Raw genomic sequence first — 15,145 nt, 5'->3', positions numbered from 1 at the left:
CTAAAGGATTATAAGGAACATCATACTAATACTGTGTTTGACCCCCTTTCGCCTTAACTGCCTTAATTCTATGTGGCATTGATTCAACAAGGTGCTGAAAGCATTCTTTAGAAATGTTGGCCCATATTGATAGGATAGCATCTTGCAGTTGATGGAGATTTGTGGGATGCACATCCAGGGCACGAAGCTCCCGTTCCACCACATCCCAAAGATGCTCTATTGGGTTGAGATCTGGTGACTGAACTCATTGTCATGTTCAAGAAACCAATTTGAAATGATTCGAGCTTTGTGACATGGTGCATTATCCTGCTGGAAGTAGCCATCAGAGGATGGGTACATGGTGGTCATAAAGGGATGGACATGGTCAGAAACAATGCTCAGGTAGGACGTGGCATTTAATCGATGCCCAATTGGCACTAAGGGGCCTAAAGTGTGCCAAGAAAACATCCCCCACACCATTACACCACCACCACCAGCACCAGCCTGAACAGTGGTAACAAGGCATGATGGATCCATGTTCTCATTCTATTTACGCCAAATTCTGTCTCTACCATCTGAATGTCTCAACAGAAATCGAGACTCATCAGACCAGGCAACATTTTCCCAGTCTTCAACTGTCCAATTTTGGTGAGCTCGTGCAAATTGTAGCCTCTTTTTCCTATTTGTAGTGGAGATGAGTGGTACCCGGTGGGGTCTTCTGCTGTTGTAGCCCATCCGCCTCAAGGTTGTGCGTGTTGTGGCTTCACAAATGCTTTGCTGCATACCTCAGATGTAACGAGTGGTTATTTCAGTCAAAGTTGCTCTTCTATCAGCTTGAATCAGTCGGCGCATTATCCTCTGACCTCTAGCATCAACAAGGCATTTTCGCCCACAGGACTGCTGCATACTGAATGTTTTTCCCTTTTCACACCATTCTTTGTAAACCCTAGAAATGGTTGTGCGTGGAAATCCCAGTAACTGAGCAGATTGTGAAATACTCAGACCGGCCCGTCTGGCACCAACAACCATGCCACGCTCAAAATTGCTTAAATCACCTTTCTTTCCCATTCTGACATTCAGTTTGGAGTTCAGGAGATTGTCTTGACCAGGACCACACCCCTAAATGCATTGAAGCAACTGCCATGTGATTGGTTGATTAGATAATTGCATTAATGAGAAATTGAACAGGTGTTCCTAATAATCCTTTAGGTGAGTGTACATTTATGAATATAAAATTTGCTCAAATAAAAATTATTGTGTGTACGTATTCAATTGTTATGCAAAAGGTTAAATAATTTCTAGTAAACTCCGATACCAAATTAATTGGAATTTTAGTGTCAGACCAAAAAGGCACTGTTGTTTGAACAGTAGAAAACCTGTTATACAATTATTATGATTTAAATATGATTACAATTATTTGAATAAATAATCATGATTTTTGTTTTGTGATGTACAGTATAGCACTTTGACTCAACCTGTGTTGACTTTAAATGTGTGTTATATTACAAATAAATGACTTGAATTTCTCTTTCTTTAGAATGCTTACACATACATGATGGGCACATGTGTGATTGTATTCAGGTTTTTCACCATATGTGGGAAGCATGTGAGTGTGCATAATTGATTATGCTTGTAAAAATATGCAACATAACATGACAATTATTTTCCCTTGTCCACTACAGTGCATTTCCTCCACCACTGAGCTGTCTTGTATTTACAGGTGACGTTAAAGATGCTTTTGCTAACTGTGGTCGTCAGCATGTACAAGAGTTTCTTTATTATCGTGGGCATGTTCTTGCTGTTGCTGTGCTACGCTTTCGCTGGCGTCGTCCTTTTCGGCACTGTCAAATATGGCGAGAACATCAACAGGTGAGCCGTCTTATGACACATGGAAGCAATGATTTAACTGTGTCAGCGTACCAGAGGCGAGATTTGTAACACATGTACTACTACACACAGCTCTGATATAATTGGTGTTGTCTAAATGTTTTGCTCGAATGCCCTACTTGCATTTGGAAGAATCAATTTTCAGGTGAAGCTGACAGCATGAGAGGAAGTGACTCTGCATGAGCTGTTACCTTTTCCTCTCTCGCCAACAGGCACGCAAACTTCTCCACCGCGGGGAAAGCCATCACTGTACTGTTTCGAATAGTCACAGGTGAAGACTGGAATAAGATCATGCATGACTGCATGGTAAGAGATTGGATGGCAGCCCCGTTTTGCCCGCAAGCAAGCGTGCTTGCTGTGTAAATCATTAAAAAGCATTAAACAAATCAGTTAAATGTATAAAATAGAATTGCAAATATAACTACAGCATCTGGTTTCATTCGACACACTTCTGAATGATTTATTTAAATCAAAATACATCAGCTGCGAGCCCCATGTGCTGATTATGTTTGTTTGTCTGCCTTGTTACCCAGGTTCAGGCGCCGTTCTGCACCCCGGACAAACATCGCTACTGGGAGACGGACTGCGGAAACTATGCTGGTGCCCTCATTTACTTTTGCTCCTTCTATGTCATCATTGCTTACATCATGCTCAACCTGCTCGTAGGTAAGCACCTCTTTCCCCTGACCGCCAACACAATATCCTGTTCCATCTCCCAGGGTGCCATCTAATTTCCTCCTGCTTTAGACGCTAGCTAAACTAGCTCATGAAATACAATATCATTGCTTATTATTCTTCCTGACGTCCTTTTATGTTTATTGTCTCTTTTTTCCCAGAACAGAGAGATTCCTCCCTCTGAAAGACTTTCTCTCATAGCTCAGCACTAGTCACTACTGAATATGAAAGAGGCTTTGAATAACTTTGGGTCAAAGCCATTTTATTCAGTCTATTGCTCTTGGTTTATAGACTATACAGATGTGCATGCTTTCTGGTAACCAGCATATGTTGTGGTGTGCTGGTGTTCACACCAGACTGCTTAAATAGCAAGGTGACTTGTGCAGCAATCAAAGTTGATTTGAAAACGTCTTATTCCAGTTTGAAGTGATGTAGCAAACAGGGTACAGAATAGCAGTTTGAATTTAAGGAAGTTGGATAAAAACGAATAGAACTTGAGATTTGTTTTACAATTTTTTTTAAAGTTGTGGAAATGTTGTAAATTCTCTTTCTATCGTTCCATTTTTTTGGGGTCTGGTCAACTTTTACTATTTAAAAGTTTGGGGTCAGTATGATATCTTGAAAGATATGAATACTTAGGTTTGAGTAAAATGATCAAAAATGACAGTAAATAGGCTACTTACAAAAGCTTTATATGTCAAATAAATACAGTTCTTTTGAACTTTCTATTCATCAAAGTATTATAGTTTTCAAAATATTAAGCAGCACAACCATTGTGATAATACTAAGAATTGTTTATTTAACACCAAGTCAGTATATTAGAATGATTTCTAAAGGGTCATGTGACACTAAAGACTGGAGTAATGATGCTGAACATTCAGCTTTGTCAACACAGGAATAAATTACATTTTAAAATAACAGAAAACAGTTCACCAGTTTAAAATTACAATACGATTTTAAAATATTACTATTTTTACTGTATTTCTATCAAATAAATGCAGCCTTGGTGAGAAGAGACTTCTCATTGTTTTAAATCTTACCAGCCCCAAACTTTTGAATGGTAGTGTAAATGGGTTTGAATGGTAGTTTGCCCAATCCTGCTAGCAAGACTTCCATGGTTATTATGATCCACTAGCTAGACCAACTCCAAACCTGCAGTAACTAGCTTAAACCAGCAAAATAGTCTCAGCTGGTCTTTTCAGTTGGGTGAGGCCTGAAACACTCTCTGCTGCACAGTGATTGTATGACTCAAATTTATGCTCTGAAATGTGTCACTCAATGCGTTAGTGCGTTGCATTCCCAGCATTGCCCCAAGGGGTGCTATAGTAGGCATTAGCATTAACTGTCAACATGTTATAGCTTGACAATTTAATAGAGACATTTGAAGGTACTGTAACTCTATTATCCCCTTGAGGTTTATTACCACCACAAAAATGCAAGAACACAACAAGACCACGTGCTTGCAATGCATTAACCAAGTATTCATCTTACTTCTTTAGAGTGTTTTCAACCTTATACTCAAGCACTGAGAGCCTAGCGTAAAGCTAACCCAACCCTAATCACTTTATCTCCCCCTCAGCTATCATTGTGGAGAATTTCTCTTTGTTCTACTCTACCGAGGAGGACCAGTTGCTAAGCTACAACGACCTGCGTCACTTCCAGATCATTTGGAACATGGTGGATGACAAGCGGGAGGTGAGGAGGAGGAGGAGGGGACGTGCCTGTGATCAGTGACTGTCAGCGGGGATGATTTTGAGTTAATACCCATGTGTGCTCTCCGCACCGACTCTGAAGCTGCAAATGAATGAATCACACGCATCGACATTCTCACCTCCAGAGTAATTGGAGGTTATTACTGCCTGTCACAGATAGTGAGAGGTGTTGAGCTGTCATCTTCATTAGGTGGAAACAGCCTTATTGAGAGCAGCAGAGAGAAGTGTGTGCAGATTTGACCTCCCCCCGTAGGATTAGTAATATCTGCTCATGTATATGAGTTAAATGAGGCATACCAGTCATTTTCTGGCCTTAATGAGTCAACCAGCAGTGCTGGGATCAGCTAGAAACACTTAAAACCGTAAGACTGTAACAGCTGAGCACAGGAAGGACTAGGTCCATAATTAGAGACATGAGCGTTGGTCCGAAATCCAGTGATCTGCTTCAGTGTCATCCTGACTGTGATGGAACCTCACAAAGCTGATTTCAACAGCTGCATAGGCAGCAACGAGTTTTTACTAGCAATGCACTGCAATTCATTTTACCGAAACGGAAATTAAGGTTTGGCAATTAAGTTTTTAATAACTTTTTATTCTTATACAAGGATGTCTTTTTGTCAGGTGATAAATTAAACCAGTCATAGTAAAGTTCTTTGAAAACAAGCCACCCGCCTCTTGATATTTCAGCCAAACAGATTTTACATTATTGCTACTCTAGCGTCCTTTTTGGTCATGTCAGGTGTCTGACATGTTTACCTGTTAGCACACTGACACAGTCAAATTGCATCATCATAGAAGTGCTAATTAAATGTCAACTGATTTTGGTCGTCCAAATCTATTTCGGACTATTTTCCACTAGAGTTTGCCATTGGCATGTTGGTAAGCTAATTGTGCAATGCTCTAATATGCATAAAATTACACTGTGTATACAATTCATTTACAAAATGGACTTTATTTAGATTACACTATGTTGGTAATATTTATAGTAAATATTTCCACCATTCATAGTTAATCACAAAGCACTCTGGGATTGCCTGCTCTGCTAAGGATACACATTATGCTTCTTTAGAATTTAATAAAAGCAACATGCCTTTGATACCTTGAAATACTGTCTAGATAGGCAGCCCACTATGAACAGAGCGATGATCTGAGAATTTTCTTACAGTGCTTAGCTTAGTGTTTGAGCAGGTATTTACTGTTATGATAAGTAACCAACATCAGCAATAGATCTGGATGATTTTGATGCAGGGAGTGATTCCAACCTCTCGGGTCAAGTTTCTGCTCCGTCTGCTGAGAGGTCGTCTGGAAGTTGACCTGGACAAAGATAAGCTTCTCTTCAAACACATGTGTTACGAGATGGAGCGTCTGCACAACGGAGGAGATGTCACCTTCCATGATGTACTGAGGTTAGAACGAACTGTGGTATTTATTATAGCACATTTTTTGCTAAAACACAAAGGGTTTATATAATGACAAATGAAAATGGCCTATTTTAGAATAGAATTATTATCAAAACTCTAATCTTCTTCCCCAGCCCAAAAAGAACAAAACCTGAAAGGGTCAATTAATTGCTATTCTGTTCTTGATATTATTCTCTAAGCTTGTTCTGTAGCCTGAATGAAGTCGTTAATCGTGTATGTTTCAGCATGTTGTCGTACCGCTCGGTTGATATCCGGAAGAGTCTTCAGCTGGAGGAGCTGTTGGCACGAGAGCAGCTTGAATACACTATAGAGGAGGAGGTGGCCAAACAAACCATCCGCATGTGGTTAAAGAAGTGCCTGAAACGCATAAGAGCCGTGAGTCCACACAAACACCATGGGTCTCACACTCCTGAGAGTCATGACATTTACCCTACTGAACTGAAACAGTTCAGTGGTTTAACAATAACTCAATAACTGACATTCACTCTACATCTCAAGGTGGCCCAAATCTGATTTCACATTGATTCTGACATTGTCAATTCCAATGTGGTCCACTTAAATGTGGAAATAAATCTGATATTTATCCGATTTTTTGCAGTGGGACCTGAACAGTCAGTTTGGGAATTCATTATATATTTATGAATGAATTAATGAGGCATTTAGATAGCGCTTTCATATCTACTGTACACCCAAAGCGCTTTACAACTATGTCAGGGGTCTCTCCTCAATCACCACCACCAGTGTGCAACATCCACTTGGATGATGCGACGGCAGCCACAGTACAATGGCACCAGTGCACTCACCAGACACCAGTTATAGGTGGAGAGGAGAGAGGGTGATAGAGCCAATTCAATGGATGGGGATTATTAGGAGGCATCTTTGGTAAGGGCCAATGGAGGGAATTTGGCCAGGACACAGAGGTTACACCCCTACTCTTTTACGAGAAGTGCCATGGGATTTTTAATGACCACAGAGAGTCAGGACCTCGGTTTAACGTCTCATCCAAAGGATGGTGCTTGTTACAGTATAGTGTCCACATCACTATACTGGGGTGTTAGGACCCACACAGACCACAGGGTGAGCACCCCCTGCTGGTCTCACTAACACCAGCTTCCTAGTTTTCCCAGGAGGTCTCCCATCCAGGTACTAACCAGGCTCAGCCCTGCTTAGCTTCGGTGGGAAACCAGTCTTGGGCAACAGGGTGATGTGGCTGCTGGCAACCATGTATGTTATGTAAATCTAATACCACAGTTCAACATATAATGCCACTTTTTTTTACGTAAAACTCACCCAGGTACCTTTTTGCAGCTTTATTTTCTTGTTCAGCTGTAAATATAACCAAACACTGTATGTATATATATACATACACTGTTCTTTCATATTACTCTGAATGGGAGAAAATGCAATTTATAATATGGCAGAATAAGTTCTGTTGGACCGTTATTCTGCCAAATAATTGGACAGATTTTGCTGCTTTTCGCTTGGACAGAAAGAGTTTTTCGAGCAGTTTTTGAGATTTCTGTATTTCCTCATTCACTAAGATAAGCCAAGCCCAAAATAGCTGCCTGGAGGCATTGCATATATAGCCACAGAGTGAACTGACTTTTCTTGAAAGGGACTTTGATATCTTTGATTCACAAAGAAATCTGATTTGAAATGAAGCTATAAAACTCACACAGATCCACTGATAGGATCACTGATGCAACTGCTTATATTCAGTTCAATTGCTTTTATTGTCATTGTGCAATTAGTCCCATATCAGCATACTGGCACTGCGATAGATCCTGATATTACACATGCTGACACCACCTTCCTTCTTCAGAAACAGCAGCAGTCATGTAGCATCATTCTCAGTCTGAGAGAGAGCCAACAGCAGGATCTCCGACGCCTGCTCAACCCTCCCAGCATTGAGACCACCGTCCCCAGCGAGGACACCAACGCACATAACCAGGACAATCCCACTCAGCCAGAGGTAACTGTACTAGAGTCTATTCTTTAAAGCTTTTGTGTGTCGTGAGTCTTCATTCTAATGAAATGATTTTCCTGGTTCTGACCCAGCAGAACAGCGGCCTGCAAACATTACTGAGTCCCACCCTGTCAGACCGCAGCGGCTACCGACAGGACTCCGCCGACCGTCCCCAGAGAAAGCTGGGACAGTGGCGACTGCCTGCAGGTCTATACCAAACTTTGTATACTTTCACCATTACACATGCAAATGAGGAAAATAACATAATCATAAAAAAACACTTGCAGACATTATGACAAGACAGTTAATGTAACCATTTTATGAGTCTTAAGTTATAAGAATAATTTATATAATATATTGAAATAATGTACTTAATATATTTAGTAAAAATGAAAATTGCAGCAAATATAAAACATATTGTTCATAATGTAAAAATAACAATTATTATATCAGTGCGCAAATATACAGTATATTTTACTTAATTATATTTTAACGGTCCTGTTCTTCGTGATCCCATTTTTCAAACTTTAGTTAGTGTGTAATGTTGCTGTTAGAGCATAAATAATACCTGTAAAGTTATAAAGCTCAAAGTTCAATGCCAAGCGAGATATGTTATTTAACAGAAGTTCCCGTTCAAAGCCTACAGCGAACGGCCGGTTTGGACTACATTCCTGTACTTCCTGCTTTAATGACGTCAATAGAACAGTTTGTTGACTAACCTCCCCCCCCCAAGAATACGCAAAAAAGGGGGCGTGGTCTTGTTGCTCTCCCACGTGGAGAAGAGGAAGTGTTGCGTTCGTAGAGTGTGTTTGTCGCCATGTTGTCCAGACGCTGTTATTTTCAACCCGGAGTCAAATCACCTTTATTTGGCCTTCAGGGACGCTGTACTTTGAGCGCATGCATCTCCCCGTTATGGTAAGAGGCGTGACCTTTCCGGGCAACGTGCGCTAAGCTGCTGTCGAATCACAACACGGGAACCGCTGGCACAATCAGAACTCGTTACGTATTTCTGAAGGAGGGACTTCATAGAAAAAAGAAATCGAGGCGTTTTTTACACACGAAACATGAACACATGTTATATTGCACACTGTAAACACAATCAAAGCTTCAAAAAAACTGGAAAAACTGGACCTTTAAATATACATTATAAGTTAAATTATTTAAAGCTGCTGTCCGTAACTTTTTTGTGTTCAAGATTTACAAAAATTATATAATGAGAATGTACAACATGAATCCATTTACCGTGAATCATTATGGTACACTTATAATAAGAGTTTATATTGGGACTATTTCAGGCCGGAATGGTAGGAACCGCTGCGGAGGAGCACAGTTCCTGCGTGACTCGCCATAGACATAAACAGAAGAGAAGTAGCTCCGGCTGCAATGTTCTTCCGCAATGCATGCAGTTCTGCTTATTAACCGCAAGAGCGCAAAAAGTTACGGACTGCAGCTTTAATATAGATATATAACAATGACAATTACGGGCAAAAATATATTTGTTCGTTATTATACCAAATGTTTGGTATAAACAATTTATCAAATGTCTTCCCATCAGGGCCTAAAATTAACACAAAAAATTGGTGTTAGCGAGTATATGATACAGTGTCAATCGCCGGTAACTTTTTTATGAATTCTAACAATGCGATGTTGGGAGAACATGAACGTGAACAAACGTGAACGACGCTCAGGACAGATGACGGGGTCAGTTGTCACAAAAGCGCAAGAAGACACAAAAGGGAACTCACTTATTTTTTTCTGTGGGAATTTTGTGTTCAAGCTCTCTTTCACATCTTGCACATAAACAGACATAATTAAACAAAATCGTCAAAATGCAAATCTTGGCAAATATCCTTGGGAAACATATGCTGCGTTCCAGGCAGGTTTTTGAGCCCATAAGTTACAACTTCAAACCAAGACTCACGACTTTGTAGTGTTCCAGGCAAAGTCACGGCAAACTGCCTGAGCACAAGGAATTGTGGTAGCTAGATAAAGCTAGGTAAACAAAGCATGGCGGACCGTATGGGGCTTTTGCTCATTTACAATCATTTCCAGCTCCAAAGGTGCTTACTCCTTGCTTATTTGGGGGAAACGGAGGAGAAAAACGGTGCATAAGGCAAGATAAGCTGTTATACTTTTTATTTTACACAACCGTTGGGGCTGCCATTGTTGTTTTGCGGGATATGTGACGTCAGAGTGCGTAACTGGGAGTACATCCAGTGGTTAAATTGGCTTTTGTAGGGAGGGGGAGACCTTATTTATGGTGAATGGTTATTCAAAATCGCGCCGGAAAAAGACTTAATGTGTTTTTACACCAAAGGGGCTCTTTTTCCAGTATTACTGTGTAAGTTAGGGTTGACTAGTTATTCAAACAAAGAGAAATACTTTACAGTTCACTTAGGGCCATAAGCAGGGTTTTTAAAATCAGTGAAGTCCCAAATTTGAGCTAGTTAGGGGCATTCGGGGGAATGCTCCCCCGAGAAAATTTTGATTTTTCTGATCTACATTATGTGCATTTTTAATAAGTTTGAAGGCCAAAAAATTTATAATAAATAGCTTTCAAAACCATGTCAGTGGGCAGTAGATTATTTGACAATACCCCCCTAAAGATGAGCTCTGACTGTAGTCTTTTCATTTTCGTCTGTGTCCCTGAAAAGGATTGGGAACTTTTTTTGACCAAAGAGGCATTTTTTTTTTTTTTTCATTTTTGGTAAATGCATTTTTCTAAAAGAGCCACAGTTAAAAATTATATAAAATTATAATTAAAAAGCTTTTTTTTTTTTTTTTTTCAATAAAATGTCAACAGTAGTAATTATTAGGTCCATAACTAAAATAAACAATTATGCAGCAAACAATAAATAAGTTGCAATATGGAATTAATTGTGCAGGGCTTTCACTGTGAGGTTGACCAACTGATGAGTATGAATCCTCTTCGTGTGTGTGAACGCCCACAGTGCTTACATCTACTATGTTTATGTGAATACTCGAATACTTTTGACATATTTCTGTGTTTATTTGGCCGTTTAGGCGCGCAACTGAAGACAAAGGCTAGAATGCTTGTCCGTTTGTCTGTGTTGCGCTCGGAGCGCGCGCACAGCATCCTGTCAGTAATTCAGTTGTCTTTCGTGACTTATCATGCTATTATTATATATTTTATCATGACACTCGCGAACAGCACTGAACACACAACTTGAATATTATTATGATAAACTTGTCATTAACTTCAGTAGGCTGTACAACAAGGGAATTGTAATTGGCTGCTTTTTTCTGCAGAGAACGGATCTCTGTTGATGCGTGTGTCTAATCTTTTTATCGATCATGTTAGTAAATGTTAGATATGTTGGTAAAGTGTGAGAGAGGTTCCCGACCGCTGCTCCAGCCGTTCGCGGATTTCCATGGTAACTCACTGTTAGAATTGTGACGGTTTTACCCTGATGGCTGTGGGTGCTGAACCAGAGAACGCAGCGATTAATGCATTATGGCATCTGATAATTCCATGCAGCCTGTATTTGCCAGGAGACGAACAATAATTAAAGTCTAATAACAATATTTCGTGCTGAAGGAGACGGAGCTGAGCTCCAGCAGGGTGTGTTGTGGACCTGAGGAGGCGGAGCTGCGCTCCGGTGTGCTCCGGCCCAATTTAACCTCTGAGTACATCGATCTAGTACGAGTTCACGGGTGGGAAGTCACTGGAACAGCAGTCAAACCCGTGCACTTTTCTACGGGTTGCCTAGAACGTGGCAATAGTCAGCTATGTCTTAAGTGAAAGTAAACCGTTGAGAAAGAAAACACGTGTATCAGTATATTGGATCCATACATTCACTCTTAAGGTAACAGAAGCCTTATATTCCTGCTGCTGTCTGTGATTTTAATTTGAGTCAAACAAAGGACTAAGAAAAAACACTCACTGCTCTTGACTGAATAACTTTAATAAGGATTGAAGGGATAGTTCACCCAAAAATGAACATTTTGTGATCATTTACTCAGCCTCAAGTTGTTCCAAACCCGTTTGAGTTTCTTTCTTGTGTTGAACACAAAAATATTTTGAAGAATGCCTTTAACCAGACAGTTGACGGTAGCCATTGACATCCATAGTAGGAAAAAAAAATACTATGGAAGTCAATGGCTATCGTCAACAAAAGAATATCTTATTTTGTGTTCAACAGAACAAAGAACCAGGTTTGGAAGAACTTGAATTAATTTTTGGGTGAACTATCCCTTTAATCTATGCTTCATGGCTGGTAAAAAAAATATATTTATGGCCACCCATTGGCAGATGCGGCAAAAAGTTAGTTTTAGCCCCTGCTTCCCATGTTTCTTTGAATGTGTTTGAGACTTGTTTATTGTTTATTATTCATGTATTTAGTATTCTGCACATTGACTTGTGTGTGTGTGTGTGTGGCTGGTTAACCCGTGACTCACATCACTGTCTTGTGTTTCTCCCGTAGGGCGCACGAGTGTGAAGTCCATGGTGTGTAAGATGAACCCTGTGAGTGACGAGGCCTCCTCAGGGTCTGAAGTCAAAAAATGGTGGACCCGTCAACTGACAGTGGAAAGTGATGAAAGCGGCGATGACCTCATTGATATTTGAAGCAAAACTGCTTATTAATTTTCCAGATTTTCCTCGGATCATTGGGCTAAATCTTTTGTATTCGCTTCTTAGCGGAAGCTGAGATCCTTTGTATTAGCTTCATGTAGGTGTTTCTACGCTGCTTAAAGCACCACCTGCAACTGTTCAAGCCACTTTTTGCTCATTCAAAAACATTAATACCGGTTTTAACCATGTTAAAGCTCACTCTGCTGTGTTGGAAAATTCTCAGTGAGCATTATTTTTTCAATGAGAAAAATGTATGATGAAAGAGCAGCAAAAATGTGTCCTCAGGAAGTTTATGTAATGTAATACAAGAGGCTAAAAATCGGAAATCTAGATATAATGGTTAGGTAAATGCACATGCTTAATGTGATGCACCTAACCAAAGCCATAGCGTTCTCTATGTTTGTCTTTGTGCCACCATAATTCGTCTTCATTACATGAGAGTTTGTAAGGTCCATAATTATCTTGCGTTGTAAAACTGTGGGCTTACACTTACAGACACAATGGCAAGACCGTTAATGTAACCATATTATATGCGTCTATGTGACCGTGACTTTTCCATGTTTAAGTATTATAATAAAGATGCATATGTAAGTTATAAGATGAATTGAAAGAATATATTGAAAGAATGTACTTAATATATTTTGTAAAAATGAAAATTGCAGCAGGTTATTGCGTGCTTTTAAATTTAAAGTCACTGTGATATTACCTGAAGTGCTTGTGTTGTGTTTTTTTAACCATTTTCGCCTGTATTTTCAGGAACAACTGAAAAGAATTATGCGCTTATAAAGAAACAATTATTGGAAGAACAAAGTTAATTATTTACAACAGCTGCAGTGTCCATGTATATTTCATTAAGAGAGTTCGGTTATAAACCTGCAGCGACGATGGACAAATATACAGCAGAAGAAGGAAGGTTTAGGCGCGCTAAGACAGCAACACGTAAAGCTAGCGTCTATGGATAGCTCAGAGGTAGTTTTTTGCTCTACTAAAGTATGCATGCTCCTGACAGCACGTATAGCATCATTAGATGACGAGCATCAAAAGAGAGGGCAGCCATTGCAAAGTTTCAAAGTGTCTATGTCCACAGCTCGATGGGCATAATTCCCTCTTTAGAGTTAAAGGAAGGAAAAAGGTTCTCCTCAGACAGAAAGTACAAGGGAAATTGGACCAGAAAGCCTCGTATCTTCTTCAGTTCAGTGCAGGCCTGCACAGGGTCCTCAGCAGCCATGCACGGACGTGACATGTAGTCCTTCAGGATCTTATAGTTCAGGACTGCATCAGTGGGCAAACATCTGAAGACCTGCACAGATAGTCAGAGACGGCGACCTACTGTTTTATTTATCTAATATTGGATTGTTGAAGCATTTCAAAGACAAGGCAAAAATGAAGAATCGGACCACAAGTAAACATCCGGCTCTATTGACTGAGCCGGTTAATCACATTTCTAAGATCAGTGATAAAAGGAAGCTCTTTTCTAAAAATAAATCAAAGGCCATTTAGAGTGTGCGGTGGGATAGGTCAGTGCTGTGCTCCCTCTGTGGCTCTTACCGTTTCTAAGTGACTTATTTACCTTGTCATACACACTGGCGTTCTTGGCTGCTGTCACCATCCAGATTTCCTTGTAGAATCGGTCACTGATGGGGTCACTGATGTCTATATCGCCTTCCATCAAGCCAAGAACAAGCCTGAAACGAGAGATTGATTTCATACGCCAAACAACACCTTTTGAACTAGTATTTAATATAGTTCATATCATATAATAAAAACTTTATATTTGATTTTTTTAACCTGATTTTAGGTATTAGTTACAAATATTTACAGATTTAAAAAAATTCTGATTTTTCAAAAATGCTAAAAAATATATATATATTAAAAATATGTGTTTTCACACTGTGTATTTAGTCATTTAAACTGCTATTTTAGTGTGTAAATATATGTTAATATGTCTATAGGTGTATTTCTTCTTTGAGAGATTCATCCAATGCATTATAAATCCTCCCACTGCAAATGGAAATCCTGTTGTCATGTCGCTCACGTGTAACAGAAAATCAGACCTGAAGCATTCCTCCCGTAGAGACAGGGCGAACCTGCCAGCCTGATAACTCTCTCCATCCATGACAGAGGGCTGGAATTCTGTGTCTTCAACGACCACTGCCATTTCACTGTCTCTCTTTCCCAGCATGCTCCTGTCATTGATGTTTGCCGAGCCTAAGCAGATCACAGATACCTATCAGACACTTTTCATTTTCCTACCATCATGGTTAATGCCTATGGGGAGTGTTGGGTTCGTGTTCAGGATCCGTATTTGGGTGTGTGACCTCTACCGAGAGCCTCAAGGACATATCAGTGAAAGACCGAGATTTCTTGTTTTTCTTCTTTAAAGCCCATTCATAAGGATAAGAGGATAATTGGAATTGATAAGGACAAACAGGATTTGAGCGATATTAATGGGATTTTAATAATGCATTTGTGAGGATTGAGGAGACAGGCGTGACTTCGCTTTTCATAAACATCTGTTGGTGTTTGTTATTCTGCTCATGTCCACGCGAGATGCGTTTTGTATGAGTGCAGTGCCCCCTAGTGGCGAATAATAATTCTACAGTTTAAAGATGTCAAAAAACATGACAGGGTTCTTGTTTCAAGATTCATTTTACACGTACTCAAATAAATAAAAAGGTATATTTATATTTTACATTTAAAATGCTGTTTTTCCAAATATACCTTAGTAGTCGGTATCAGCCAGTAAAAAAAAAATCATCATATTTGTCAACCACTAATCTGAATATCAAGAAAAACACCTCCACCTATGGTTCAATTATAGCATTGCTTCGTGGGTAAATATTGTGTCAATGTTTTCAAATGAAATCTTTCTGTCACAAATGAAACCATTTCCTGAGAACGACCCAATTTT

At 39.7% G+C, this 15,145-nt stretch overlaps 2 protein-coding genes across 2 annotated transcripts in view; one reads left to right on the top strand and one right to left on the bottom strand.

The window, feature by feature from the left end:
• Positions 1 to 12,944, top strand: part of nalcn (sodium leak channel, non-selective) — a 115,249-nt gene extending 102,305 nt beyond the window's left edge. Inside the window, 10 exon segments of the mRNA XM_079821184.1 lie at positions 1,517 to 1,585; positions 1,700 to 1,848; positions 2,079 to 2,172; positions 2,400 to 2,532; positions 4,121 to 4,236; positions 5,502 to 5,659; positions 5,899 to 6,049; positions 7,497 to 7,646; positions 7,736 to 7,847; positions 12,086 to 12,944. Of these exon segments, the coding sequence (XP_079677310.1) occupies positions 1,517 to 1,585; positions 1,700 to 1,848; positions 2,079 to 2,172; positions 2,400 to 2,532; positions 4,121 to 4,236; positions 5,502 to 5,659; positions 5,899 to 6,049; positions 7,497 to 7,646; positions 7,736 to 7,847; positions 12,086 to 12,228 (1,275 nt within the window). The 3' untranslated portion in view covers positions 12,229 to 12,944.
• A 104-nt stretch (positions 12,945 to 13,048) lies between these two features.
• The window catches only part of LOC307129058 (phospholipase D1), a 29,230-nt gene continuing 27,133 nt past the window's right edge, over positions 13,049 to 15,145 (bottom strand). Inside the window, exons 27-29 of the mRNA XM_079821185.1 lie at positions 14,289 to 14,442; positions 13,805 to 13,919; positions 13,049 to 13,534 (exon numbers count right to left, since the gene is read on the bottom strand). Of these exons, the coding sequence (XP_079677311.1) occupies positions 13,310 to 13,534; positions 13,805 to 13,919; positions 14,289 to 14,442 (494 nt within the window). The 3' untranslated portion in view covers positions 13,049 to 13,309. The remainder of the gene's footprint in view (positions 13,535 to 13,804; positions 13,920 to 14,288; positions 14,443 to 15,145) is intronic.

The sequence above is a fragment of the Gobio gobio genome (assembly GCF_949357685.1).
Source record: "Gobio gobio genome assembly, chromosome: 7".
Classification (NCBI taxonomy): domain Eukaryota; kingdom Metazoa; phylum Chordata; class Actinopteri; order Cypriniformes; family Gobionidae; genus Gobio; species Gobio gobio.
The sequence above is the reverse complement of the archived record's forward strand: the minus strand, read 5'-3'. Positions and strand labels throughout refer to the sequence as shown.